General features: G+C 51.0%; 11 protein-coding genes and 1 non-coding gene across 12 annotated transcripts; 6 read left to right on the top strand and 6 right to left on the bottom strand.

Annotated features, from left to right (window-relative positions):
- Positions 1-27: 27 nt before the first annotated feature.
- Positions 28-1,178, bottom strand: BU24DRAFT_452756 (ubiquitin C-terminal hydrolase L3). Its single transcript, XM_033531209.1, has 2 exons — positions 785-1,178; positions 28-713 (listed from the first exon to the last, which is right to left on the bottom strand). The coding sequence occupies exons 1-2, from the start codon at positions 1,140-1,142 to the stop codon at positions 346-348; spliced, it is 726 nt and encodes a 241-aa protein (XP_033382316.1). The 5' UTR covers positions 1,143-1,178; the 3' UTR covers positions 28-345.
- A 711-nt stretch (positions 1,179-1,889) lies between these two features.
- BU24DRAFT_424984 (peptidase S28) lies at positions 1,890-4,231 on the top strand. Its single transcript, XM_033528635.1, has 4 exons — positions 1,890-2,386; positions 2,439-3,232; positions 3,287-3,322; positions 3,372-4,231. Exons 1-4 carry the CDS (start codon positions 2,291-2,293, stop codon positions 4,075-4,077), a joined length of 1,632 nt encoding a protein of 543 aa, XP_033382315.1. The 5' UTR covers positions 1,890-2,290; the 3' UTR covers positions 4,078-4,231.
- An 862-nt stretch (positions 4,232-5,093) lies between these two features.
- BU24DRAFT_424983 (Tannase 30 kDa subunit) lies at positions 5,094-7,015 on the top strand. Its single transcript, XM_033528634.1, has one exon. It carries the CDS (start codon positions 5,173-5,175, stop codon positions 6,919-6,921), a length of 1,749 nt encoding a protein of 582 aa, XP_033382314.1. The 5' UTR covers positions 5,094-5,172; the 3' UTR covers positions 6,922-7,015.
- Positions 7,016-7,272: 257 nt separating this feature from the next.
- BU24DRAFT_395102 (uncharacterized protein) lies at positions 7,273-9,323 on the bottom strand. The gene is made up of 2 exons (XM_033525241.1): positions 9,051-9,323; positions 7,273-8,998 (listed from the first exon to the last, which is right to left on the bottom strand). The coding sequence occupies exons 1-2, from the start codon at positions 9,162-9,164 to the stop codon at positions 7,391-7,393; spliced, it is 1,722 nt and encodes a 573-aa protein (XP_033382313.1). The 5' UTR covers positions 9,165-9,323; the 3' UTR covers positions 7,273-7,390.
- Positions 9,324-11,311: 1,988 nt separating this feature from the next.
- BU24DRAFT_395100 (uncharacterized protein) lies at positions 11,312-13,305 on the bottom strand. The gene is made up of 6 exons (XM_033525240.1): positions 12,811-13,305; positions 12,667-12,762; positions 12,580-12,616; positions 12,454-12,521; positions 11,998-12,395; positions 11,312-11,937 (listed from the first exon to the last, which is right to left on the bottom strand). The coding sequence occupies exons 1-6, from the start codon at positions 12,925-12,927 to the stop codon at positions 11,439-11,441; spliced, it is 1,215 nt and encodes a 404-aa protein (XP_033382312.1). The 5' UTR covers positions 12,928-13,305; the 3' UTR covers positions 11,312-11,438.
- Positions 13,306-13,564: 259 nt separating this feature from the next.
- On the top strand, positions 13,565-14,280 carry BU24DRAFT_411660 (uncharacterized protein; the record flags this gene model as incomplete). Its single annotated transcript, XM_033526057.1, has 2 exons — positions 13,565-13,666; positions 13,759-14,280. The coding sequence occupies 2 exons, from the start codon at positions 13,565-13,567 to the stop codon at positions 14,278-14,280; spliced, it is 624 nt and encodes a 207-aa protein (XP_033382311.1).
- A 778-nt stretch (positions 14,281-15,058) lies between these two features.
- On the bottom strand, positions 15,059-15,148 carry BU24DRAFT_t60. Its single transcript has one exon. It is a non-coding gene; the product is annotated as a tRNA-Tyr (tRNA).
- A 1,479-nt stretch (positions 15,149-16,627) lies between these two features.
- BU24DRAFT_483865 (acyl-CoA dehydrogenase-like protein) lies at positions 16,628-18,190 on the top strand (the record flags this gene model as incomplete). The annotated part of the gene is made up of 3 exons (XM_033533299.1): positions 16,628-16,680; positions 16,786-16,864; positions 16,917-18,190. The coding sequence occupies 3 exons, from the start codon at positions 16,631-16,633 to the stop codon at positions 18,084-18,086; spliced, it is 1,299 nt and encodes a 432-aa protein (XP_033382310.1). The 3' UTR covers positions 18,087-18,190.
- Positions 18,191-19,138: 948 nt separating this feature from the next.
- On the top strand, positions 19,139-21,022 carry BU24DRAFT_424978 (uncharacterized protein). Its single transcript, XM_033528633.1, has 3 exons — positions 19,139-19,683; positions 19,741-19,985; positions 20,078-21,022. Exons 1-3 carry the CDS (start codon positions 19,575-19,577, stop codon positions 20,663-20,665), a joined length of 942 nt encoding a protein of 313 aa, XP_033382309.1. The 5' UTR covers positions 19,139-19,574; the 3' UTR covers positions 20,666-21,022.
- A 693-nt stretch (positions 21,023-21,715) lies between these two features.
- On the bottom strand, positions 21,716-22,805 carry BU24DRAFT_424977 (uncharacterized protein). Its single transcript, XM_033528632.1, has one exon. It carries the CDS (start codon positions 22,394-22,396, stop codon positions 22,121-22,123), a length of 276 nt encoding a protein of 91 aa, XP_033382308.1. The 5' UTR covers positions 22,397-22,805; the 3' UTR covers positions 21,716-22,120.
- On the bottom strand, positions 22,666-23,493 carry BU24DRAFT_250258 (uncharacterized protein). Its single transcript, XM_033522372.1, has 3 exons — positions 23,437-23,493; positions 22,891-23,361; positions 22,666-22,832 (listed from the first exon to the last, which is right to left on the bottom strand). Exon 2 carries the CDS (start codon positions 23,354-23,356, stop codon positions 22,994-22,996), a length of 363 nt encoding a protein of 120 aa, XP_033382307.1. The 5' UTR covers positions 23,357-23,361; positions 23,437-23,493; the 3' UTR covers positions 22,666-22,832; positions 22,891-22,993.
- A 1,532-nt stretch (positions 23,494-25,025) lies between these two features.
- On the top strand, positions 25,026-26,927 carry BU24DRAFT_350540 (uncharacterized protein; the record flags this gene model as incomplete). Its single annotated transcript, XM_033523651.1, has 1 exon — positions 25,026-26,927. One exon carries the CDS (start codon positions 25,026-25,028, stop codon positions 26,925-26,927), a length of 1,902 nt encoding a protein of 633 aa, XP_033382306.1.
- Positions 26,928-27,145: the final 218 nt, after the last annotated feature.

The following is a 27,145-nucleotide window of genomic DNA, read 5'->3' as shown; positions in this document are numbered from 1 at the left end:
ATATGAACTTTCTCAATGTCAATCGATCAATACATCTCATCAATTCTAAGCTGTAGTTTCGCAACCCGCACACCAGCCACTTGGTCTTCAGACAATCCGACAAGTCCTTCGGGAGCATCCCGTATCCTCGCGTCTTGCGTCGATGCGACGGTGCGGCTGCAGAATTCTATGTGCTTTTTCCGTTGCAAGAACAATCAAAGGTCCTTCATAGTTCACACTTCATCGCTCTTCAGAGACTTTCTACGAAGAGTGTGACTCCAAGCGCACCTACATACGTACTTCTTTTGAGCTCTATGCATGCCATCTGAGCCCCCCTAGAATAGCGTTAAATCGTTTTCCCGGGCATCACGAAGATGTGAGAGCCATTAAACTGAAACCAATGTTTGAATCATTGTCCTTGACCATGTTGTGGATGACCTGGAGACATTTTTCGGACAGAACATCGTCTTCTGCCTTCATTGGTCCTAGGTCGATTGGTCCATTCAAATCGCCGTTCATTTGGAAGAGGTTGCCGGTCTTTGATGACTTTACAAAGCAAATGTAGTGGAAGTTCACCTCATCTTCCGGGTTCTCAGGTGCAATAGAGTCACCTTTTCGTGCGACTGATTCGTATGCCGATGCGAGCTGCTTGCTGTCTTCGAGGACCATTGCCCTCTCAAAAGGCTTTAAGGGGATACCAGCATCAAGCAGGTTGCTCAATATTGATCCGCTATCTTCATAAAATTAGCCTTGTGCGACTTGTGTTTCTATATGACCTTGCTTGATGAGGCACCGGATGACCCACTGATATGATCTTTAGCATCGCCGTTACTCACAGCATGCAGCAATGCATATAGACCGCACGCGTTGTGTATCGTTTGTTTCCAGAATACTACCTCTTCGTTCGGTCCGGAGCCGTCATACGGTGGAGAGTTTGCATTCTCCTCATCGACTCGCTGATCATAATCATCTGCACATGGGAACACTAGTATCAACGCGAAGACGGGGCGAGGTATGAAAGCCAGCAGGTCAGGGTCATCGAGTGAAAGCACGTCTTGAAAGCCCAAAGACTCTGACACACCCAAGCTATGGACTAGCTCTGTGAAGATATCAGGGTTAGATTCCAGAGGTATGAAGTGTTTGCGGTAAGTTTTTTGTCCCATCGCTTTTGATAAACTCGGTCCTCTTTAGAAGATCTGTCAAAGGTGTGGTAGATTCCAGAGCTACAGCTCGGATTAGGGTTACAGGCAGCAGGGGAGCCGCCAAGGGGCATCACACAAGTGATTGGCCCAGCACCTGCAGACTCATAATCCATAGGAAACGCAAGATCTGGATTCCTGACATATTTCATATGCGAGATCTGGTCCAGGTGCTTTCTAGCACATATAGATCTATCATGCATCCTGATTAGAGTGTTTAGTTATCGATATGCCTTGATCGCAAAGGTGCATCACCATCGGTCGCGTACAATTCCCTTGTGTCTGATAACGGCCGAAGCTTGGTACGCTTGCTGCCAACAAGACTATTCAATGAATACGATATGCCGCTGGTGCGGTATTCTCCATTGTGTAACTATGGCAAGGTTCTGAAGAAGCAAACACTTGGATACGGCCGCAATCCAACATCTGCTTGTATGCTTTCACGAATGAAGGAACCAATAATGTGGATCACCAACACCTCATTCCCGCAAGCAATGCACTACAACCTACACGGTATCACTCTGTACAATGCTGTATGCCGTACGAGGTATAGCAAATTGGGGAATAAGCTTTTAGGGTGAGGAGAAGGCTCGGGTAGGCAGTTAGTTGCTGACGCAAATTCATTGGCCTGGTCGGCTAATCTTGATTTGAGGCGCAACGGCGGGGGATAAGGAAGCTCCTGGTCTTCGTTCACGCCATCCTCGTCCTGCGCCTTGGATCGCCTCAACCTACGCCATTCCCGCTGCATTTGCGTCACCCTTCTATCAGGCGTGTAGGTGTGTTCTACGAGCAGAACTCAATCAATTGTACGTAGTGCAATTCAGGCCGACAGCCGAGTACAGGCATTGCTCCATAAAATACCATCATCACGGATTCAGCCCGTGCTCTCGCAGCAATTGATTGTCCAATCTCCTGCTATATTCAGCGTAGGCCATCCTAGTACGAATTATCCACCTTCCCGAAATATTAAGGAACTGCGCCGATAAACAGGCTCAAGGATGACGATGCCAATCGCAATGTTTGTGTGCCTGAACCGTTTCTTCCTATAAGTGCCAGGATTCTGACCTCACGTCCACCATCCGCACTTGGATTTGCATCTTCCAGCGAACATCATGCATTTTCAGCGTATCCTTAGTTTGCTGGGTGTGGCCCAGGCCATTTCGGCCCAGCAATATGGTCATCCGACTGTATACCAGCTGAAGAACCAGGTAGGCCTTGCTCACAGTTGTACACAATGAATCCAATTGACCTGTTTCCAAGGTCGAACAGGCCAAGAAGCGAGATATCGCAAAGCGTGACACAGTTGACCCAACAACGCTGTACCCAGCGCACAATATCTCTGTCCCAGTCGACTTTTTCCCCAATGAGCCACGATATGAGCCTCATTCAAACGATACCTTCAACCTAAGGTACTGGTTCGACGACAGCCACTACAAGCCGGGTGGCCCCGTCTTTGTTCTTCTTTCTGGCGAGACCGATGGCGAAGGCCGTCTGCCTTTCCTCCAGAAGGGTATTGTTGCTCAAGTTGCAGCAGCCACCAATGGAATCGGCGTGATCCTTGAGCACCGTTACTACGGCACCAGTTTCCCGGTGGAGGATCTTTCCGTGGAGAACCTTCGTTTCCTCACCACAGAACAATCTCTTGCTGAGATCGACTACTTCGCCAGGCACGTCAAGTTCGAGGGTATCGATGCCGACCTTACTGCTCCTAAGACTCCCTGGATCGTCTACGGAGGATCTTACGCTGGAGCCCAGGCTGCGTTCATGCGCGTTGCCTACCCTGAGACTTTCTGGGGTGGCATTTCTTCTTCTGGTGTGACCGTGGCCATCTATGATTTCTGGCAGTACTTCGAGCCCATTCGCCAGTTTGCCCCTCCCGATGTCGTTGCCAACACTCAGACCATGATTGATGTTATTGACAAGATTCTCCTTGCTGGAAACAACGAGGAAGATGTTAAGAAGCTCAAGTCCGTCTTCGGTCTTGGAAACGTTACCAGCAACGCCGATTTCGCTAACATCTTCTCCAACGGAATCTATGGATGGCAGGGAACCAAGTAAGAATCTCAATAAGAGACCTTGTTCTAGACATGAAGCTGACAGTGTTCTAGCTGGGATCCTGAGGACAACTCCCCTGGCTTCTACTAGTAAGTAATCGCCATTATTACAGCATATCACCTGACTAACTGGCCTCAGCTATACCAACAACCTTACCACCACCCTCAACAACAAGGACTTGGAGAACCTGAGGTCAAAGGTCCAAGAAGTTATCTCCCTAGCCGGTTACGATAACTCTACCGACGTCGAGAACATTCTCCTCAACGCTATCAACTACTACAATCTCACCTCTGTCGCCAACTGGGCCAAGACCAACATCACCCAGGACGAGTACTACACCCAGCTCGATGACGAATTCTGGCAGCAAGACGGCATCGATCAGCAGGGCTGGCGCAGTTGGTACTGGCAAGTCTGCACGGAGTACGGCTACATCCAAACCGGCAACACGCCCAAGGAGATCAAGCCCCTGATCTCGCGCACCATCGACCTCGAGTACGGTACCTACTTCTGCCGCTCCGCCTTCAACATCAGCACGCCCCCCGACGTCGAGCGCGTGAACAAGTACGGAGCCTTCGACATCGAGTTCGACCGCCTCGCCATCATCGGCGGCAATGCCGACCCCTGGAGGCCCGCCAGCCCTCTCGCCGACGAGGCCACGAAGAGGGAATCCACCACCGAGCGCCCCTTCCTCGAGATCGCCCACGCCGTCCACCACTGGGAAGAGAACGGCATCTTCGAGAACGAGACTACGCCTATCCTGCCACCTAACCAGATCGTGTACGCTCAGCAGTTCCTCAAGAACTTCGTCATCGATTGGTTGAAGGGTAAGTCGCTTTTCGCGTAACTAAAGTGAGATCATAACTGCTAACTTGGGTTTACAGAGTTCAACGAGAAGTATGGCTATGCTGAGTTGTAGAGCGGCCTTTACAAAGGTAGTACATACCGACTGTAGATAGTAATAGCTTCAGTATCTAATGCATGAACGTAATCACCCATTTCATGACTGACCAATCCCCTGCTGTTTCTTCTGCAATGTGATGTAGCTAATGAGTGCGGAAATGGTTGAAATGAAATATATCTCTGGTTTTCTACCAAAGAAAGAATGTGAACGGGAAAGAAGAATAAAAGTATGTTGTTGGTTGTGGCGCATGATGTTCAAGACATGGTGTCGCGGTCTGGCTCCTTAAAAGAACCCTGCCGACTTCGGCTGGCCGCGTCATTGGAGTGTGATTGCTAGTCGTCAACCCGGTCGTCATCCACGACGTCGAATGACGCGGCGCAATTTGGTATTTTATGAATTAGCATCTCAATGCATGTTAAGCAAATGGGTAGGGGAAATGTTCCTCGCGAATATGCGGTATTGATGAAGTTTTGGTTTGTGAAGTCATGTTCTTGAGCAATGCTGAAATCATTACATTGATAGTCAACGAGGACAAAAGCAATACTTGACACTAGACCATTGCAAAAACTTCCGCCTTAGCATAACATCTCAATCACCAAATGCGGCCCCAAACAATCGCCCCCATTGCACAAAGCTAAGATCAAAGCTAATGAAGCTTGAAACTATGTTTACACCTTAATCGAAAAGCTTCGTCACACTCTCTGATCTACGATGCTGTGAACCCTGGTTGTGCCCCGGCATTGCTTCCAAATGCAGCTACGTGGCTATGGAAAGGCACTCGGATGCTGCCGTCACAGCCTCATGGCCCGTCATGGGTTTGCAATTACGTCTATGTTTGGTTTTTCGCGGTGGTAGATCTGGGTCCGGTTTTCAGAAGTATGTCCAGTGGAAAGGTCGTGGCTAATAAACCCAATGAATATATATAGAAGATGTTTTGATCTGATAAGTTAGGGAAATCACTCGTAACTCGATCTATTTACGTTGCTTCCAGCTTCATAAAGCGGTTTCTTACTTGTTTTCCCTTTGTTTCCCGTCAACATGCGTCGAAGCAATCCAATAACTATTGCTGCTCTCCTGGCAACAACCAACGCCGCTTCTCTCGATGACTTATGCACAGTCTCGCATGTCCAGGCAGCCTTGCCAGCAAATGGAACAATCCTCGGATTGAATCTACTCGCAGACTCAGTGACCGCTGCTGCAGTCTATAACGCGACCGTAGGACGAGAAAGTACCGCTACGTACAGCTACTGCAATGTCACTGCGAGTTACACCCAAGTCGGAAAAGACAATGTCATTCCTCTCAAGTTCATCTTTCCTCAGCCACCCGACTTCCAGAATCGCTGGTATCTTGCAGGTGGTGGAGGCTTTTCCCTGTCCAGCGATGCTACAGGTGGTCTCCCATATGGTGCCGCCTCAGGTGCGACTTCAGCAGGCTACGATGCCTTCAACTTCAGCTATGACGAGAAAGTCTTGTACGGCAATGGATCCATCAATTGGGATGCTACATACGCCTTTTCATACACTGCCCTCGGCGAGTTGACCAAAATCGGCAAGCCCTTGACGCAGGCATTCTACGGTTTAAACGATACGAAAATCTACACATACTTTGAAGGTTGTTCTGACGGCGGCCGTGAGGGTATGAGCCAGGTCCAACGATGGGGAGAAGAGTACGACGGCGTCGTTGCCGGTGCTCCTGCGTTCCGTTTCGCACAGCAACAGGTCCTTCACGTTTACCCTGCCACCATTGAGGCAGTAAATGACTACTATCCTCCGCCATGTGCCTTGGCCAAGATAGTCAATGCCACGATCGCCGCATGCGATCCCCTTGACGGCCGCACCGACGGCGTCATCTCTCGCACCGATCTCTGCAAACTCAACTTCAACCTCAGCTCCTTGATCGGCGAGTCTTACTACTGCGCAGCCCAGACAGGAACATCCCTAGGCTTCGGCTTCAGCAAACGTCAAGCACCCCCAGGAGGTCAAACGAGCGTCCAACCCGCCCAAAACGGTACCATCACTGCACAAGACGTCGCCGTCGCGCAAGGCGTCTACGACGGTCTCCACGACTCCAACGGAAAACGCGCCTACCTCTCCTGGCAGATCGGATCCGACCTCAGCGACGCAGACCCAACATACAACAACGCGACAAGCGTATGGGAACTCAACATCCCCTCCACAGGCGGCGAATACGTCACCAAGTTCATCCAGCTCCTCGACCTGGACAACCTGTCCGACCTAAACAACGTCACATACGACACCCTCGTCGAATGGATGAACATCGGCATGATCCGCTACCTCGACAGCCTCCAAACCACCCTCCCCGACCTCACTCCCTTCCAGTCGTCAGGCGGAAAGCTCCTCCACTACCACGGCGAATCCGACCCGAGTATCCCCGCCGCTTCGTCCGTACACTACTGGCAGTCCGTCCGTGACATCATGTACCCGGGACTCTCGGACGCGGAGTCGCGGGACGCGCTGTCCGATTGGTATCAGTTCTACCTCGTACCCGGTGCCGCGCACTGTGGTAGCAATTCGCTACAGCCGGGACCGTATCCGGTGGACAACATGGCGACGATTATCGATTGGGTGGAGAGTGGAGTCAAGCCGAGTAGGCTGAATGCGACGGTGTCGTCGGGGGTGAATAAGGGTGAGGTGCAGGCGCTTTGCCAGTGGCCTACGCGTCCGCTGTGGTCGGGCAATAGCTCGGAGTTTGAGTGCGTGGAAGATTTGGCATCGGTAGAGAGTTGGACGTATACGTTTGATGCTTTTAAGCTTCCGGTGTATTGAAAGTGACTCAGGGGGTTTCGTTAACGGGTGATGAGGAGTTGGGGATTTGGAGTGTCTGATTTGATGCCGTGCTTGCATGATTGGTAATATCAGGTTACTTGCTCTCATAGTTTACTTTAATGAACTTTCTTTCTTCGATCAAAATGGTACAGAGTTGCAATACTTGGGAAGGTCAAACATCGTCAAGATCCATAATAAACACTTGTGTGCTCCCACCTCGCTCTTCAACTTGCTCTATCACCTTTCGTGACACGGATTAAGAAGTAGTATGGAAAGGTTCATTGCAAGTAGTGTATCATTATCACATGTAGCATCAGTCAGTCACACCACAAACACGTAATGTTTAAAGAAGTTGAGTAGAATATAGTCTATATAGCCAATGGAAATCCCATTCCATCAATGTAAACACAATCATTAAGTCATATACAGTTACGAATATACATTAAGAAGAACTCCCCTAAAACATCCCTTACCACCCCATCTTACCAGCCTGAATATGATGCCTCTTCTTGAGGATCTTCGTGTCGGCTGAGCCGAGGATCGAACCGAGCGGCTTCTCAAAAGGCACCTCATCAGGCTCGCAGACCGTGCCCTCCGCAGGCAACGTAGCGTCCAAGATGTACTTCTGCGTAACCTTCCACGTGCACTTGGACGGCGCGGCGAGAGTGCAGTGGCCGACGGAGTCCTGCTGGAGGACGCCGGAGCCTGCAAAGCGCTTGCTCATGGACTTCGCGTGGGTGAGAGGGGTGACGGGGTCGTAAGTGTTTCCGACGAAGAGGATTGGGTTGCTAGTTTTGTTTGCGGAGGGGACGCCCTCGAAGACCTGGCTGTCCGGGGCGAAGACCTCGAGCTTGCGGCAGTTGATGGAGGTGCCAGCGGCCCAGCTCTCGCCCATGTACTTGGAAAGCTCGAATTGCTGCTCGACTTGCTCGGTGAACTTCTCGACGGTGCTGAGGTTGTAGCGGCCGTTGGCGTCGTTGCAGGCGATGAAGTAGCGGGGCTCGACGTCGCTGACCTCGAAGGTGGGTGGGTTCTCGCACTGGTCTTGAGGTGCGGCTGAGCCGAGGAATTGGGCGAGAACGGTGCCGTTACGCTGCTCGAGGTGGGACATGACCAGGCCGAGGATGGGGAATAGGATCAATGGTTGGTATGGGACGGTGGTGAGTGCCGAGTGGAGGTCTCTGGTGGTGATGATGGTAGGCTTTTTGACGAAGGTTGGGTCGGAAACGGTGATGGGGTTCTGTCTCACGTCTTCAATGACGGCGTTGAAGCGCTCTTCGATGGCCTCGGGGCTCTCGTCCCAGAAGGCGCAGGAAGTGTTGCCGCCTTCGTGGCAGTACTTGAAGAAGGTTGAGATGGCTGCATCGCCGTCGACAAGGTTGTTGCTCCAAGCACCGAGATAGTAGTCTTCAGCATCGACGACTCCATCGAGAATCATACGTCCAATGCGGTCGGGGAACAATGCAGCAGCAGTCGAGCCCAAGATGGTACCATAGCTGGCGCCGTAGTACCAGAGCTCGGCATCTTCGGCAGACTCGCCACGGGCTTCCGCTGCAAGTTCGGTGTAATGAAGCATATCGGTTGCAGTAGCGACAGTGTTAGCATACTTTGCTGTGTCATTGGGACCAGAGTGTGCTTGAGTGCACCACTCGCCGAATGCGCCCGCACGGGCAAATGCATCAGTAATGGTTGAGGAGGAGTTGATATCAACTGCCGTGTTGAAGTCATCATCGTAAAGACGTGCAGTTCCGGTTTGTCCAGGGAAGCACGATAGATCCGGACCAGAGTTGTTGACACCTCTTGGGTCGAAGCCGACAAGGTTGTTGTCGAAACCGAGAGTCAATAGCATATCGTTGAGACTTGATCGCAAGAACTGCACACCCGATCCTCCTGGACCGCCTGGGTTGAGCAAGATATCATGGGCGGATGAGGCATTGGTACTGTTCGAAGTCCACTTGATGAATGCAATATCCGTTGTACCAACGTCAAGATCCTCGTAGTCCAATGGCACTTCTAAGCGTGCGCAAGTGAAATCTTCAAAGCAGGGTGTCCACTTTAGCTCTGGGGATGATTCCAACTACAATGTGTCAGTGATTTCGTTAGAGAGTACCTGTAGCGTTTCCACATACCTGAGCAAAATCATAGATCTTGGTCTCATTCTGGGCCCTTCCAAAGATGGGCTTTGCAATTGCGGTGGAAGAAAGAGCAAGAGCCTGGAGGGCGGTCGCAGATTGAAGTCTCATCTTGACCGAAGGGAATTATACAAAAGGACTTAGATAATGAAACAATGGTACTGAACTGATGCGAATATAGAGTGAGGTCCAACAACATCTTATATACAAGATCGTGATGGCCATATTCACCGGTCTGATCTCACTCAATCCACATTTACTCCACGCTCGGTCACGTTGTTAGTCCTAGTTCTACCTCACTGCCACGGGAGATCATCATATTGCCAGTGGCTTGGGCGCGATACCAGAAATAGGCGTCCAGGGCGCCCAACCACTTCCAGGTTTGGACGAGGAACTGACTTGAATACCCACTTTAGCGCTTCCTGTGATTGGGCATTCAGAATTGTCTTAATTGGAGGTTGACATAATGTCCATAGAGTTCTGAAGGAAGAGGCACAGCCTACTAGGATTTGGTCAAGGCTGAGTTGACACACGCAGTAAGACGACTCGCCGTGGTGCGTGCTCTACGCACAGAATCTACGGCAACGCTAACTTCTTCGATGGGGTTGAAAGTGCGAACAATCGGATCATGTTGAAGAGATTATTCCAAGACAGGAAATATCTTGGAAAGACGTCACTCAAGAGGTAAAGTTTACGACCAGGTGTTGAGGTCCATGAGCAAGTTCTAGCAGCGCACAACTACACGCGAAGCGGCAAGATCTTTGCCGTAAGGCTGTGCGCGGTGTAGAATGTGGAGAAGGTCGGCCCGAAATAGTCGACGTTAAATCCTCCACAGCGAATACTTGCATCATGAGGAACGATGTTTCTCGCAAAAGAGGCACCGTATTGTGCTGGGCTACTGCCACTACGGCGAGCTGGGGCTCCGCCGATGCTTGGTTCACATCTTGTTCGACGGAACATCGGAAAGACATAGATGCGCAAGATCTATGTATCGTAGTCCGACGCCATTCTTTCAGCCGCAAAGTTGAGCCACTGCCACACATCTTCAAATAGTATGATTTCGCACCAAACGTGTGTTAGCTGTTGGGGCGCATTAGAAGCCCTAAGTAAATAGAGAGGAGCTGGCGGAACGACAATTACATTTCATACAACGTGCTGAACTTGTTATGGAGAATGGGCCTGATCGACATTGGAAAAGCAACTGCTTGGACTGCGTCAGGGTATGTCCTAATCGGGATAATAGTGTGTAGAATGACGCCGCATTTCCACACTAGGCGGGTATATGCGTGGTCAGTAGTGGCATGCATGGAAGTTCAGTACCATCTCATATCTAGTTCACATCATGTCATAGTAAAGAAGGATTGAAGGACGCGCAAGTCCAGTGCATGTCTCGACACTCGCTCCGCCCCAACTTCATCAATAGAGCGCAGTGTAGCCTAGCCAGCACTTTGTTTTCGTGCGCCATACGCACGCATGCTGACACTAGGTGCTGTGAGGCGAGATGATTGGGGGCCGTATGCCTCAATTTTGCGAGGCACTATAGGCTACTTCATAACATTGGCCCCGACCATTTTGATCTCGTCCGGTCAAACAGAGGATGTTCAACTTCGCCGATACTGCGCTTGCTTGAACTAAGTGTGAATATGCAGGTTAGCGGCCTTCCAGACTGAACTAAACATGGAATGTCTCAATGTTCGTTTCGAGCGCGCAGGCGGCGTTGTATCTATCAGGCACAGTTGAAGCTGAAATTGAAACCAAATAGATCTTTATGCTATTATGTCTCATCATATATTTCAGACCCAGATTTGTGCCACTTGCTCGATTGATTGTCGAGAGTACCTATTTGATAGTGGCCAAAATCTGGATGCAGAAAACACCTTCATCTTATATCTATAAGCATACGAATGTCGGCAAATACGACGAGGCAGAAATTGCATAAACCATCACATAGTCTTCAATATATTTGGTGGTTTCCGTAATCAGTGGTGCCTTTATTGTTGTGTCACCATCAAACGTTGTACACCCGCATGGCAATATTTCTAGCCAAACAATGTATGCTTTGTCGTACAACCATCTCAAGCACGAGGTAGACTGAGGTCCTATCTAACATAAATCTCGGTATTTCTTTTGTCGTTTGGTGAAACACATGCTTCCTTTGCGTCGTGTGTCCATGCTTCTCCAGCTCCAGGTACGAAGTTCCATAGCGAGACCACAGAGCGGCCTTTGATAGTCCCATACGTTCAACATCACATTCTTATCATAATTCCTCAAACAATGCAAAGCAGAACGCCAAACCATCTTATTTTCGAACCATTCGGGGTATCTTCTAAAAACACAAAGCACAAAATACCGCCCAACCCATTTGCATAACTTTTCTTTTCCCATCTATATTTTCCACTTCTGCCTCGGCCCCGTCTGCACCTCCGTCTCCACCTGCAGCGCCTTCCCCTGCCTATTCTCACTGATGAGCGGATCGACATGCGCAACCACATACTCATCCTTATAATGCTTAAACGGATCCGTCAACACCACCTGCACCGACTCCCTCGTCAACTGCTCCTCGCTGTTCTCCCTCCCGCTCGGCTCGCTCTTGACGCTGGCAGCCTTGTCCGTCTGCTCTAGCTCGTACGCGTTTTCATTCTCGCTCTCGTCGAGGCGCCGGTGCTCGCTGACGCGGATCTCGTGCGTCACGAAGATCTGGGAAATGCGGTCTTCGATTACGGGCCAGAAGATGGGGATGGATGCGCACATGACGGCTAGGGCGACTTCGAGACACGAGAGGATGATGGAGATTGCGGGCCACCAGGTGAAGTCTAGGTAGGGGTGCGTTGCGGCGCGGCTTTCGATGACGGTGTAGAGGCGCCATACAGAGGTTAGGATGACGCTGGGTGGAGTGTTAGTGACTTATTGCGAAGGTGGTAGTAAGGAGATGGATTGTACTTACGCCCCGCCGAGCAGGAACATCCCCACCATTGCCATGATACTTCTCTTCTTGAGATCCGGCTTGGAGAAGAGGATCATCGGCATCAGGAAGATGGTGATGTCGAACACCATATTCGCAGCCGAGTGGCTCTGGAACGTCTGGACGAAGCTTTTGGGGTCGGAGAAGCCGTAGCCCCAGCATTTGGCATTTGATGGACGGGCCCAGTAGTGCTTGATCGGCCAGCAGGGAAACCACGCGAGGGCGGCATATGCAACGCCCCAGAGCGAGACCAGAGCGAGGACGGCCAGACATGTCCATCGCATGTAGCCTGCTTTGAAAATGCGGAGGTACTGGACGAGTAGGGATATCTTGAAGAGTGCAGTGTCGGTAACGTAAAAGGCGTTTTCAAAGTAGAAGCACTGTAATGAACTCGTCAGGGATTGCTGCGTCTGGATATCGGAGTTTAAGTGATCGTACCCTGAAGTATTTCACCGCGGATGCGGGAGGTAGGTATAGCATGTGTCTGCCCAACCCATAGTCAATGGCTGTTTGATAAGTGTTAGCATGTCTTAACTCGATCAACAGTATACAAATAGTACCTACATTTCAGGACGATCGCCCCCGCTACCGTATTTAATACCTATATCCATCAGATCATGACTGTGAGCTACGATCTTTTTGGCAACTCACACAGCATAAAACAATGAAGAAATCATCCCAGCCAGGATCGCGGACGACACGAAAACGGACCCATAATCGTCCAAGTACGGAACCCCATGTGAGAACCTAATAATACGGTCAGGAAAAGAAGCCAAGCGCACTTAGAACACATACGATAAGAGGGACAATCACTCCAAAGAGCGTCTCCGGGCGATTCGACACAGGCAATGGCTCATTAGGATCGGGAGGATTGCGAAGCATCTCAGCGATGAGTTCCGGGGAGGCCGCCATTTTCCCCCAAAGTCATCGAGGCCAGCCAGCCCTCTCAAGAATCCAGGCGTTCGTAGCTCACGGCGTAGACTGATGTATCCGCGAGCGATATGGTACCAACCCGCAAGCACGGTGGGGGAACCACAAGGCTTTTACATTTCCAACTATGGCAGCGCGGCTTGTCACGAGCGAACGACTGGCAACTGGGTGGGGGACGTTTAGACAAGGTGTGGAAACATCGCTCAACGATCAGCGACCCGTTGGGGGTGGGACACTGGGAGGAGCAAGGGCCTTCCAGGCATTTTTCAAACGGCTGCATATCGAAAGGGAATTTGCCGTCCACTGTTCGGCTGATATGCTTGTAGCGAGGAAGGGTTCATGATTCGCATTGCTGGCCAGACATGGTTGTAGGCTGAACGAATACGAATTCAACAAGGTGATGGGATAAGGCAATCAGGAGGTAACGGGCTGGGTGTGCATGGCTGTCAATCACAACGTGATGTCTGGGTAGCATGGAATTGGTGGCCGGCGATGCATTTCTGTCTCGTTTCTCGAGTCTGAGGCAGTAGATCTGGATTCTGAAGCACATTGCAGTGCATGCTACGCTCAACATCTCCATGATGTAGAGCATAGGGTCTATGGCCCCGCAGAGTTCTCCATGGCGCTGGCCGTTCCCTTTCAAGCTCCCGGCTTTAAGCATCTAATGCATTTATCTCTAGTCAATTGCGCACACGCAACACTACGAGAACATTCGTCGAAGGTATATCCTTGCCCAAGCCCAGCTGAACAACGCCCCTGAAGCACGAGAAAAGCTCGCGTAGATATCTATGCCCTTGGATAGAGGATTTGTAGTCTAGCCCCCGCAAGCAACGTGCTGTACAATCCGGCAAAGATCTGCCCGGTGACAGCACCGGACTAAAAAGGTTCTACATGGGATGGGTAACTGCGGCCGAACTTTACGATTCACGGTTCACGGCAATCTCAGAGCCCATCGAAAAGGCGAATGCGAGCTGCAAAACGCGCTGTCCGCACCAGGACGAGGGCCGCATTTGGCCTGATTCACCAGGTACGGAACATGCATCGAACCCCAAAAAGACGAAATCCTCATGGATCGGTGCTTTTTCGCCGACGATTCGACGGTGGCTTTTGCGCATGAAAGTTGAAACTGGAATCTGTCCCGCGACCCGCGAAGAATGGGGATTTTCCTTGAACGACCCAGCAGAGAATCTCGTCACACAGCATGGCCAGCCATTGACGATTGTGACTGGCTTGCCACGAGCTTCGACCACGATGCATGCATGCATGTGCCGATACCTCCGCGAGATGCGGCTGTTTCCACGCGAAAGGGCAAGGTCGTCACGTATCGCACGCTAATCCGTGGATACGACTAGAGGCTCCCCCAATGCCCTGCTAGCATCTCTCCTTTACTAGCCCGGTAGAGGAACACGATCGTTTATCATTTGCTCAACACGGCAGATACACGTACGCTTTTATTCGTTGACGGTCAGGGGCGAATGAGGAAGACGTACTGTGTATGTAATTGTAAAGCATACACGGTTCTGCATACCACTTCAACGTTGCATTGATGTGTGTCTTTTGGATATGCCTCATTGCTCAGATTTACAGGCAATGTCCTTACAATGCCTTTCGAGAAGGGAACTAATGCAATTCAATGAAACTATGATGACCATTAATTAGTTTGAGATGCATGGTACTGGGTGATTTTGTCTCACTATTTGAGATCTGACTCCTTGATCTGGAAGCTTAATCGAGGACCTTCAAAATGCAGTAACTAAGCCTTTGATATTGATGTAGCTATAGATGATTTATACTACCCTCGCATGGATTTCCTAGATTAATGCTGCTACACTTCAACTTACGCTGCAGAAAAAAGATACAGACAATCAACTACCTACAAGTATACTTATGATCAACCCTCCCATCCAATACCCACTCTCCCCACCAATAACATCCCCTCCCCATCCACACTAACCTCTTCCCGTTCCTCTCCCCGACCCGACCCAAAAAAAGAAAGAAAAAATACCCGACAGCCAACCGACCATCCACCACACAGTCCAGTCAGCCAGCCAGCCAACATACGCACACACAGGCAAAAAAATGGCAAAAAAAGAAACCAATGGTTGATTTTATCTCTCCGCTCCCAGAATCGAACTAGGGACCTTTCGATAACAAATTGTTACTTTTACAGTCGAACGTGATAAACCAACTACACCAAGCGGAGTGATGGCGCCAACGGCGCCGCATGATTGGTTGAATGAGATATTTTGTTTTTGGTTGGAATATATAGGCGGATGTCAAATGGTGAGGAGGGGGATTTGAAGTTGACGATGAAGGGCAGGCTCTTTGTGTCTGTGGGAGCGAACAGTTTTGTGGGGCGGGCGGTTCTTTCTTAATGGTTATGGATGGTAGGTCTTGTGTTGGACCCGGTTATTGTGGCAATCTGTTCCCGGGTCCACGAACTAGCCGGTATGACCAGCACTCTCTCTCCCACCACTTCAATTGATGTATGTACCACCATTATCGACGATGCAAACACCAAAACCAGCTCCACAAATCTACAGACCGAATATGAATCACAGCAATTCTATTCTCTTTGTTCAAAGGGCTCTGCAATAAAGTAAAGCAATACCGTTACTTACATAGAGTATCCATAAATTCAAATGTTCCCAACTTTGTCATGTTTACTTTTGTATACATCTATCTACTACACAATAAAAGCTTCGAAAATCTTACATACAGTCGTCTACGTCAAAACACAAACTCCCGCCTCGTAATCTTCCAACTATTACTCCGTCCATACCTATTCTAAATCACCATTATGCAATTTTGAGATATACATCTCTGTCCGCGTTATACATCTTGCAGGTGCAGCGGAGTATCAAGTGCTGGCGAAAACAGCTAGCACATCTTGGTGACAGCGAATTCGACACTGGTACCCTTTCCTATTATTTTGAACCGTGTCTTACAGAAATTTGCTATAGTTGAATACTTATTTCAGTCACATCCCTGCATGGCGCTGTTGCTGTGAATTCAATCTCATTCTAATTCGACCACTTTTTATTATCAACACTCTTAGCACAACAAACATGGCCCAACAATTAAACAAAATCCAAAAGCTAAGACAATCTACAATCCATCACTTGCCAACTGAATTCAGCTCCGAAAATACTATGGTTTCGACGTAAATGCCTACTCCTTCCCGCGACATATCGAAGAGACAGATAAATCTACGCGTCGGTAATTCATGGTAATTCCCACCCCGATCGGGCGATAACCACCACAGAGCGGGGAAGCTAGCCTCGGTATGTTTATGTCTACCTACGACCACATGTCGCGGGTCTGCAAGGGGATTATGAGATTGCCGGGGATGGGAAAGATGAAATTAGATTCGATTCAGTAATTGTGATTGTCGGGTTGTGGGTTGTGGGGAGAGTGGTGAGGGGAGGGAAGGGGGAAAGGGGACGCGTATATATATAAGATGCGGGCGAATCCTACTTCCTGACCTCCCGAACCTTTGCGCTTATTTCACGACTTGTATTTTGTCTTGCTTGGAGATATAACCAGAGTAGGACGGAAAATAAAGAAACATCATACCGCACTTTTCTGGGAGAGAATAACTCGTGACCAACATCGAAGATCTTTTATAGGATCCGGAATAGGGATCGGAAGACAGATTCAGAGACTACACATAAGATACGAGAGAATGACGAGCCCTGCGTATGGAAGCACGTTGCCCTGGGCGGAACCTCCTTGGTAAGTCAACACTGACCTGCATTGCTTTTTTCAAGATAACCTTTATTCTTGTTTAATTCGGCGTACATTAGTTGATTCTGTACTGATTTTGACGCGGCGGGATAGGTACACCGGCCGCCCATCACCATACTACAAAGACTCGCACCGACGACTCCGCGACGCGGTACGGAAATGGTGTGAAGAGGTACGTTGGAAATCACATTCCACATCACAGAGCCATACTAACCAGCGGCAAGTACATCGCCCCGCACACCGAAGAATGGGTAGAAGCCGGCGCGGTCCCGCCATCCATCTACGCAGAGTGCGCCAAAGCCGGGCTCCTTGTCCCCATCGCCGCGGGCAAGACGATCCCCCCGCAGTGGGCGAAATACGGCATCATCGGCGGGATTTCCCCGGAAGAATGGGACGGCTTCCACGACTTCGTGCTGTGGGACGAACTCATCCGCGGCGGATCGATCGCGTCGCTGTTCATCGGACTCACGGTGGGCGCGCCGCCGCTGCTCAAGTTTGCGAGCACGCAGCTCCAGGAGAAGATCTTTCCCGAGATCCTGAGCGGCGAGAAGAGGATCTGTCTTGCGGTAACGGAACCCTCTGCCGGGTCTGACGTGCGTAACCTGACGACCACGGCAGAGAAGACCGCGGACGGGAAGCACTACATCGTCAATGGCGAGAAGAAATGGATCACGAATGGCATGTTTTCTGACTACTTCATGACGGCGGTGCGGACGGGCGGGGAGGGCGCAGAGGGCATTTCGATGCTGCTGATCCCGCGGTCGGAGGGCCTCCGCACGCGTCCTGTGCCTGTGATTGCGGGCCCACTGTCCGCGACGACGTACGTGACGTTCGAGGACGTGAAGGTGCCGGTTGAGTATTTGATCGGGGCGGAGGGGAGGGGGTTCGCGCAGACGATGGTCAATTTTAATCACGAGAGGTTGTGGATTACGTTCCAGGCGCTGAGGGGGTGTCGCACGGCGATCCACGACGCGTTCCAGTGGGCGCTCAAGCGCGAGGCGTTCGGCAAGACGCTCATCGAGCAGCCGGTCGTGAGGTACAAGTTTGGGAACATGGGGAGGCAGATCGATGCGCTGCAGGCGTGGACGGAGCAGATTATCTACGAGCTGGAGAATCTGAGCGATGCGGATGGCGCGAGACTGCTTGGTGGTACGACGGCGTTGCTGAAGGTAGAGGGCGGGTTGGTGTGCAAATATGTGGCGGAGGAGTGTCTTAAGATCATGGGTGGTCTGGGGCTCACCAAGACGGGTCAGGGCGCAAGGATTGAAGCTTTTTATAGAGGCGTACCCAGTTTTGTGGTGCCGGGAGGATCAGAGGATGTCATGATCGATCTTGGGGTGAGGGAAGCGCTGAAGCTGAGCAGGCAGGCGGAGAAGGCGAGGGCTAAAATTTGAGCGTTGGGAGATGGAGAACTGTATTGTAGTTGGCAGAATTGATTATTGGGAGAGTACTTGATGCAATTATACATTCTCCTTGCGGTTACACATTATCGAACAGGCAGAGAACAGGACGATAGAGTCATCATCGTCATCTAGGACGGTGATTGAGTAGGCACATGCGACTGGCTAGACAGATAGCACGACGTACGACGCGACGCGACCATGTCTCAATGTTCAATAACTCCAAACAAAACCCCTCCCGATCGGCCGGACTCTATCATAATAAAGCAAAGTAGATCGTACGAAGGATTGATTGTGAATGTGCGTCCTTCAATCCCACATACATTGCAATTCTACCCCGCTGTCTCAGGTTCTCGAACGGGTGGCATGGGTGAGATTGACGACATTGGGGTAATCGTAACGTGATAATTCTGCCCAAACATCATCTTGAGACAAATGTAAGACTGTCAATCCAAATCAATCAGATCAACCAGTCAATTCACATGTCAATAATCAATTCCATCAGAGCGGAATAAAGTCAATCCAAACCAGTCCATCGGAGCGACCCAACACCAGGCATCCCAACGCTCACACGATACCTGTAGTTGATTAATTCATGTATGTATGATGCATTATGATTGACTGTGGACGTATGAATAGATAGTCGGCTCTTCCAACAGCCCTCCCTTGAGTCTACTCGTACCTACATGCCTAGGTAGTTATTTCTAGAATGCGTCAAGGCCAGCCGAGCAGCAGACGCCGACAGACCCACCTCCCATGTCATAACCTACCGCATAGAGTAAGAGAAGTGAATTTCCGTCGAAAGCAGTGATCTGTAAGTCATTAGCGAGCAATGCGCTTCGCTTCTTTGGATCCTCTCCATCCCTGCCACGTCCTGTCATATCCCGTCCATTTGTTGGCTGTAGCCTGCGAGCTGTAGGCCCCCCAGGCCAGGCGAGCTCCAGTCCCGGTCGCCGGTCATTCGATGGTCCCGCCAAACACCCGTAGGGCGGAAAAGAGGGAAAAAGTCACAGCATGAGGATCAGCTCACCCAACCTGTGTCACGCCACGACACACCACCAACTCCCCATTGCTCACTTTCTGGCCGTCCTTCTTCGCGACGCAACGCAATTGACTGACATTTGCGCGGGGATGGTCTGGGTGCGTTTGCGGGAAATTATGGGACGGTGTGAGTTGTTTTATTCGGTTTCTTTTCGTTGCTCTTTTGCGGAGATGGTACATAAGGGTTGGGTGCCTCCAGATAGTGTGATATCGAGTCCTATTTAGAACTACAGTATATATCCACATTCGAACATCACCGTCGAGCCAAGTGCTTCGTTTTCCGTGTAGTAAATCGACTGTTATTATTGCGACTCTTCGACTCCCATTGGACCATTCAGCAAACAATAGAGTCCCTTCACGTCGTGTACCCAAGAGACCATTTCCATCGTCATACACCCATCCAAACATCACCAAAAAGATACCCAAACCAACAACGTCACCATGGCACCTCTCCCCCGCCGACCAATGCAATACTTCAGCCGCAAAGACCTCTACACCAACCTCGAAGTACGCATCCAATACCTTCACTCCTTCCTCGACTTCAGTTCCCGTACGTCCTCCCCCTCCCCCACCCACCCTCTCCTCCACTAACATCCCCAATCTCCAGGCGACATCGAGGCCCTCATAAGCGGCGCAAAGTACATCAAAGCCCTCATCCCCGCCATCGTCAACATCGTCTACAAGAAACTCCTCCAATACGACATCACAGCGCGGGCGCTCGAGACGCGCTCGACGTCCTTCGAGGGCCCGCTGGACCCGAACCTCAACGAGTACTCCCCGCAGATCATGCACCGCAAGATGTTCCTGCGGGGTTACCTGAATAAGTTGTGTAGTGATCCCAGTCGGATGGAGGTATGTGCATCCCCTCTCTTCCCATCCAGTTCCCATCTACGAATTGGAAGATGTGCATACACATGTAGATAGGTGAGCTAACGCGAAGACAGTTCTGGGAATACCTCGACAAAGTCGGCATGATGCACGTCGGACAAGGCCGCGTGCACCCCCTCCACGTCGAATACGTGCACATCGGCGTGACCCTCTCGTTCATCCAAGACGTGCTCACCGAGGCCATCCTGTCCCACCCGCGTCTCAAGATGGACAAGAAGATCGCGCTCGTCAAGGCGCTGAGCAAAGTCATCTGGATCCAGAACGACCTGTTCGCCAAATGGTACGTCCGGGACGGGGAGGAATTCGAGGACGAAAGGCTCGTGCCGGAGATCGAGGCCGAGGGATATCTGCATGGGAAGAAGGTGGTGCATGATGGGAGCGAGAGCGAGAGTGAGATTGAGGATGCGGCGAGCGCGAAGGGGAGTTGTCCGTTCAAGGGGCTCGCGATGAGTAGTGCGAGTATGGGGAGGAGGAGTCCTCCCAGGAGGAGTAGCCAGGAGGAGGGGGAGAAAAAGGCGGAGGAGAAGGCGCCGGTGAATTCGTCGATACCCGTTCCTGAGGCGCATCCGAATATCCCAGCGGGCGCGACGAAGTGTCCGTTCGGTGCGACGGCGACGCTTCCTACTGAGGGAGTCGCACACTGATATACTCCTTACGAAGACCTGGGGGAAGTACACTAACTTTCCCTGGCGAGCATTATACCTTTCTATTCTTTCCATTCTTTTTATATCTTTTGCTCTATTTCATCATATTCTGGACATGATATCGCATGGAATCTCACGGCACGGCATGGCATGGCACTGGAGTTATCAATACTATCTTTCTTCCTTTCCCTTCTCTATGTATGTACAGATCTATACATAATCAAACTACCTACTACACAACGTTTCCACACAAACACATACTCTAGCTCCGCAGGGGTATACGATAGCAATTGACGTCTCGAGAACAGGTCAAGTAGAGAAGCCCTAATGAGTTGATTGTGATATCCATGAAACGACAAGAAAGAAAACCAACATGAGATAATAGCTATATGACGACACAAACTTCTCGAAAATGTTGTAAATCTATTTTTATTCGTGATGTAGGCATTTAATGGTCCTTTGAGAAATATTTGTAAAGAACTAAAATATGTTAATAAAACATTGAAATATAATTCATCTTTATGGCATCCAAGAAAAGGATACTCTAAAGTCTTACGTCTGTGTCCTTTTACACACCAGAACCCAAGTCAATCAGATATTCTTTGCATACCAGCTGATGAAATCAAATGAATCTAACAAATATTTGCACAGCTCACTAGTGCCTAAAAATCGATCCCAAACTATCTGCCAGGCCATCATGCATTCGCCGTGTCCTCTCCTCCCAATGCAACCTCTAACCTCATAAGGGCGCAGTCAAGCACGAGAAAAAAAAAATCAAGATTATGCCTATGTTAATACTACTCTGTATATCGAATCGACAAAGCTTCTCATCTGTCAACCAAGGACCTATATATGTATGTACATTTACAAACCTACGTCGTCCTTAGGCAAGCCTGGAGAGGTGCTCCGAGGCTTGTACGGTACGAAGTACGCTAACGACAAATTTTATCAGATCAACTGATAACCCATCCCGTAGCCTTCACGCTTCCCTAGCTCCTCCATCCACTCGTATCTACTCGAATCTACAAGCCCTCCATCGTCCAGCAGCCACGCAGTAATTACCCGAGTAAGTACACCGTACTCGCAGAAGACTCTACTCGAACCAACGCGCCTCACCGACCGGTCGGTCGTCGCACTCGTAGGTTCGTTAGTTACACAGTTAGTTGTCGGGGAAGACGTGGAATGTGGAGTACCCCTGCCGAGTATTCTACTTGCCCTCATGGGCTTCGCTGTTCGATGTGGAGTTTCGCCCTCCGTACGGAGTACACTTTTCTTAACCAACTACCTACCTATACTATCGTCTACTGCAGCACCCGCGCATCTTCATCCTCACGTCGTAGCGCATAGTTACTCACATATCTACTCACATACATCCACATTTACAAACCTACAAGTGCAAAAATCGACAAACAGACGCACAAACGGTGGAAGGAAGACAATCAGCATCCCGTAGCTTCATGCAGGCTTTCCCCAGCGGTGTATGGCACAGTTAGTTACACGCTTCGCATGCAGCACTAAAACCAACCCGGTCGGTCTTGCCGGTGCCCCGGGGATGGGATAGGGTTGATCTTCTGTGTCTCCTTGCGCGCAAACGGCTAGCGAATTGTCTAGTCCGCATGAGAGGTGTACGGGGAGGCACGGGGGAGTACGGAGCGCGCTGCAGCAAGCGTTGTGCAAAAGGTGAAGAGTTTGAGGGATGAGATGTCTCGAAGTGCGAGCGGGTGTTTGCATGAATTCATGTGTGTGTGTGGGGGGTAGCAGTAGCAGTGTTGGATTTGTTACTCGTTGTGTGCGAGACTATCGAAGACATTTCATGGAGACGAATGGCAACGCAAAGGGAGGGGAGTAGATCTGTGTAACGATTCCGTTTGTCTACAAGTAACTACTGGTGGCTCAGCTTGGCCTCCAGGTGAGGCGCAAAGGCCGGTCGGCTGGCGAGTGGAATGGCGGATGTGGAGTCTGACCGGAGGAAAACTTTACAGGTAACTATCTACCGTACGGCTAAGGAGGACCCGACTGGACTGGACTGGCCGCGGTCTGGGCTGCCTTTGCGGGCTGGCTGACATGTGCGTGTTGATAATAGTCGAAGTCATGATATATGTGTGTAACTACGAGATTGATAGAGTTGGGTTATTTTAGTGAGGATGGCGACAGGTCTTGTCTTAGGCTGTAGGTCAACTATTAGGGATGATAACTCGTAGGGTGACCTAGAGAGTGAGTAATACCAACAACGAAGGAGAGACATGTGTGTAAATATAAAATAACCAGATGCAGACTTCGTGGCGCAGGTGTGTGAGATTACATTTATCTCTCGCTCTCTCTATCTATCTATTTTCTACATGTTGGAGATGCCTTCATACAATTATTGCAATAGATAGAAGCAGAGCAGAGTAAGACGAGCGTAAGACACTTTGGTGAGATTTGGGGCGCGCGTGTCCAGCGCGGGTATCTGATTGGCCGGGCGGGAAACGGTGTTGGCGGCCAAGAAGCGACTAGGCTGATCTTGGGGGGCACTGTGTGTTCCTGATGATCAGTGCGCGAGACATGGGTAGCCTGATTGGGAATGGTGGGAGATGGGTGCGGGTCCCTTGGCCGTTTAACTTGCGCATCATCTTCGTCATGATAGAGACATGAGGCATCAGTATCGAAGGTGTTGAAGTTACTCGGGTACTCATTGGTAAGGAGATGCATATATACTGGATGAGGCTCGTTGTAAAAGTTGAGAAAGTGTGAAGAGATAAGAATTAAGAAGGATCCAGGAAATGACTTACCTTGCAATAACTGTAATGATGAATGATTCAATAGTCAGATAATTTAAGGAATGATGGTAGGTACCCAGATAGGTACTCGTAGAAGAGAGACGGGGCGATGGCTAGTGTCATGTAGTGTCATTCTTACTCGTACGCATAGTTACAAACGATGCTGGATGCCTACAATAGATACTAAGATAGGTACTTACGATAGGTACGAGGTACCTGATACTCTACTAACGATACTAGAGATACTCAAGTATACATGAGTCTAGGTATTACAACGTATACCCTCACTTGTACTCGGAAGTATCGCTTAAGGCATTCCGTCCTCTTCACAGTACTGTAGATGGACCCGTCATCTTCCGCGCCGCGCCCACCCAATCTACCTGTAGCCATCCAGCCAATCCCGTGCATCCACTCTCTTGACTCTTCCCACTTCTCCCTCCGATCTTCCCCCCCCGTCCGTCTCGTCTCGTTTCGTCCTCTCCCCCCTTCCTTCCTTCCTTCCTTCCTTCCTGTCCCCTCGCTCCTTCCTTTGACTCTCTTCGCAAGTCACAACATCCCTCCCATCCTATCCGCTCCTTCCTTTCCTCCCCCCCATTCCTCCTTCCCTCCTCAACATTTTCCTCCTCCCCTCCTCCTTCCTCTTCCTCATCCACCACAACAGAAGATCAACAACATCTTCTTCTTTTCCCTCTCACACACACAAACAAACAACAACAACACCACCACAACAACAACACACGATACTTCACTCACTCACGAGTTGAACGTGTAGTTACACTCACCAACAAAGCAAACTCACGAGATAATCCCTTGGTTGGGCATCTATCCTCTGTAGCGCACTCCATCTACTCTTCCTCTTCTTTCCACCTCTTGCTCTTACACTTTACTACTACAACCACTCCTACTACGACTACTCCTACTACTACGACCATCTGTCTTGTTGTTGGCTCGGTCCGATCATCGCGATTCCACCACCACTTACACCTCCCACCTTGCACTACCACCAACACCAACAGCCTCCCAACATCCACCTAATTCCCTCCCCTTGCACTTCTATTCCTCTTCCACTTCCACTTCTACCTCTTCCCCTTCTCTCATCTCCCCTTCATCATCTCACACGTCACCCACACACCCACCCACCGATTCTCTACCAACTTTCTTCCCAACTTCTTCGTCCACTCCTTCTTGCGCTCTTTTTTTGATTCTCTCACAACCCGACTCTTATTATCCTATTTTTGTGTTCTTATTACCCCTCCAATTAATTATTCCCCTTCCCTCACCTCTTCTCTTCCCCTTCTCTTCCGTTTGCTTCTCCTCCTTTCGCGCACTTTCCACCACTCCCTCCCTCCCTCTTCGCTCGCTCCCTCGCTCGCTCCACTCTCGCCACCGCGCGTTGTGTGTCGCCTGCCTGCCTGCTTAGAGAGCCAGCCAAGCCTCCCATCGCGACGTCACCTTGCGCCGCGATCGCTGCCTGTTCCTGCTCTCGCTCCTGTCGAGCCACCCGAGGGCCTTCCCCCGCTGAATGCGCAACGAGCCTCGCCACTGAGACAGATGATCGCTGCTGCCACCACTTCCTCACTTCCACTTCTTCACCCTTCACCATGCAGTCCATGTTCCGCCTGCCCTGGAGCACTGACGCTCCAGGCGACAAGATCATGGAGAAGGCGACCATCCACAAGACAAGACCGCTGCACGTCGTCGACATGCCTTCCTTCATGAAGCTCAAGAGGAAGCGCACCGACAGCCCAGAGCCAGCGCCCCCCTCGCATGTTGTGAAGAAGTGGAAGTCCGCAAATGCAGTCGCACCCGCGACTGCAATCCCAGAGCTGGCCAGGATCGACTCAGTCGCGTCTGATGAGTCGTCGTCCTCGGTCGTCTCTCAAGCTCCTGCAGATGCATCGTCGGAATCGTTACCCAAGGCGCACCCCGTGAAAATGGAAGGCGCCAGCGAATCCAAGGTCCCAACGCAACAGACTTCCTCTGCTGCCACCAGTAATGGTTCCGCCAACCAATCCACCACGGCCATGGAGACGGATTCCCCAACTGACCTTACCGCCGTGCAGCAGACCATCGAGGCCCAGTTCAACTACGAGATCCTCCTCAAGCACCAGGAGCTCCGTCTCATCGAGCAAGAGTTAGCCAAGTGTCAGGTCTCCCTCGAGCAACTGAGGCGTTGCTCTCTGATCCCCTTCCCCGGAACCGATGGACCTTCTCTGGATGTCAGCGGCGGCGTGGGCTATGCGCTGCCACCTGCCCCTGGCCACACCAAGCCTAAGTATGCCGCACCCTGGGGAGTCACCGACGGTCCCTACACTCGTCATTACGCCAAGTGGTTGATCCAGGATCCCAAGTTCGACTCCATCCCCGAGCGTGAGCTCGCCCAACAGCAGTCCTCCCAGGCTTTCTATGGATCGGGCGCGGGCCGAGCGACTCGCGGTAGTTTTGCTGAGTTCGGTTCGACCGGCAAGGCCCGCACGTCGCGAACTTCGACTGGAACGTTGAAGCTTCCGGCCCTCGGTGAAAACCCAGCGCCTGCTCCCAAGATCGATCCTCTGCTGCACAAGCGATCCACCGACGGACAGTGGGTGCGACTCTACTGCGCCCAGTGCGGTCACAGCAACTTCTCCAACACTCAGGGGTTCCTCAACCACTGCCGCATCAAGCACAACCAGGTCTTCAAGAGCCACGACCAGGCCGCCATCGCATGCGGTGTCCCCGTCGACGTCAACGAGGGTGGACAGCCCGTGCCAGTGCCGGCCACCGAGCCTGCCTCCACGACCGTCTCCACCCCCGTTGCTGCCTTCCCGCCGCCGCAGACCCCGGGCGTCGTCCATCCCCTGATCAAGGCCAACCCACCGCAGATGGCTGCCAACGTCCACCGTGACTTCTCCCGCAAGCCGACCAAGATTACCCCTCCCGTGCCGGAATCCAAGTTGCATTCGCCATCGACTCCTTACATGACTGCTTTGCTGCAGAAACGTGGGTTCGAAGGCGACCTCAAGCAGATGGTGGACACGGCCCGGACCAAGGTCGACCTCGATTCGATGGAGACGTCCGACGACGATTCCGCCGCCCAGACGCCCGTCACCGCGCAGTCTCAGCAACTGGCTCGCCTTCCGGTTAGCGCTCCGAACGCAGCGCCCGCCAGCAAGGCTGCCGCGAATCGTCCAGGCAGCAAGAAGGGTCACGGTAGCCAGGCCCGCTTTCCGCACGTTCCGCCACCAGTCAACGTGGGCCATCACCACCATCACAACCACTCACCTGCCTCTCCGGTAGACCTCAGCCCCCACACAGTTGAGTCTAACCCGGGCTTAGTGAGTGACCACGATGACGATGACTCGGACGACGCGGACGATGCGAAGAGCCAGATCGATGTCATGATGAACGACGATGTTGTGGTCGAAGACGCGAGCGACGCAGAGGGCGTGGCTGCAGAGAGGACGGGGTCTAGGAAGGGGCTGGAGGGGTGTTTCCAGAAGGGAGAGGGCAGTCGCAAGCATTAGACGCGGAACAGTTAAGTCTGGATTCCCGTTGTGTCTGAAAAGATTGTGTTTTTTTGATGACGTTTCCTACCCTTCTCTTCTCTCAACCCTCTTGTGCTATAGAATATCACTTTTTCCTGTCCTTTCCTCTCTTGCGAACTATCTCTTTGTCATCTTGGCGGTCTCGGGTTTTGTTTTATGGGAATACACTACATGGGTACCAGCAATGGGTTTGGGGG

The sequence above is a fragment of the Aaosphaeria arxii genome (genome assembly GCF_010015735.1).
Source record: "Aaosphaeria arxii CBS 175.79 unplaced genomic scaffold BU24scaffold_6, whole genome shotgun sequence".
Classification (NCBI taxonomy): Eukaryota; Fungi; Ascomycota; class Dothideomycetes; order Pleosporales; genus Aaosphaeria; species Aaosphaeria arxii.
Note: the sequence above shows the minus strand (reverse complement) of the source record. Positions and strands in the feature narration are given on the sequence as shown.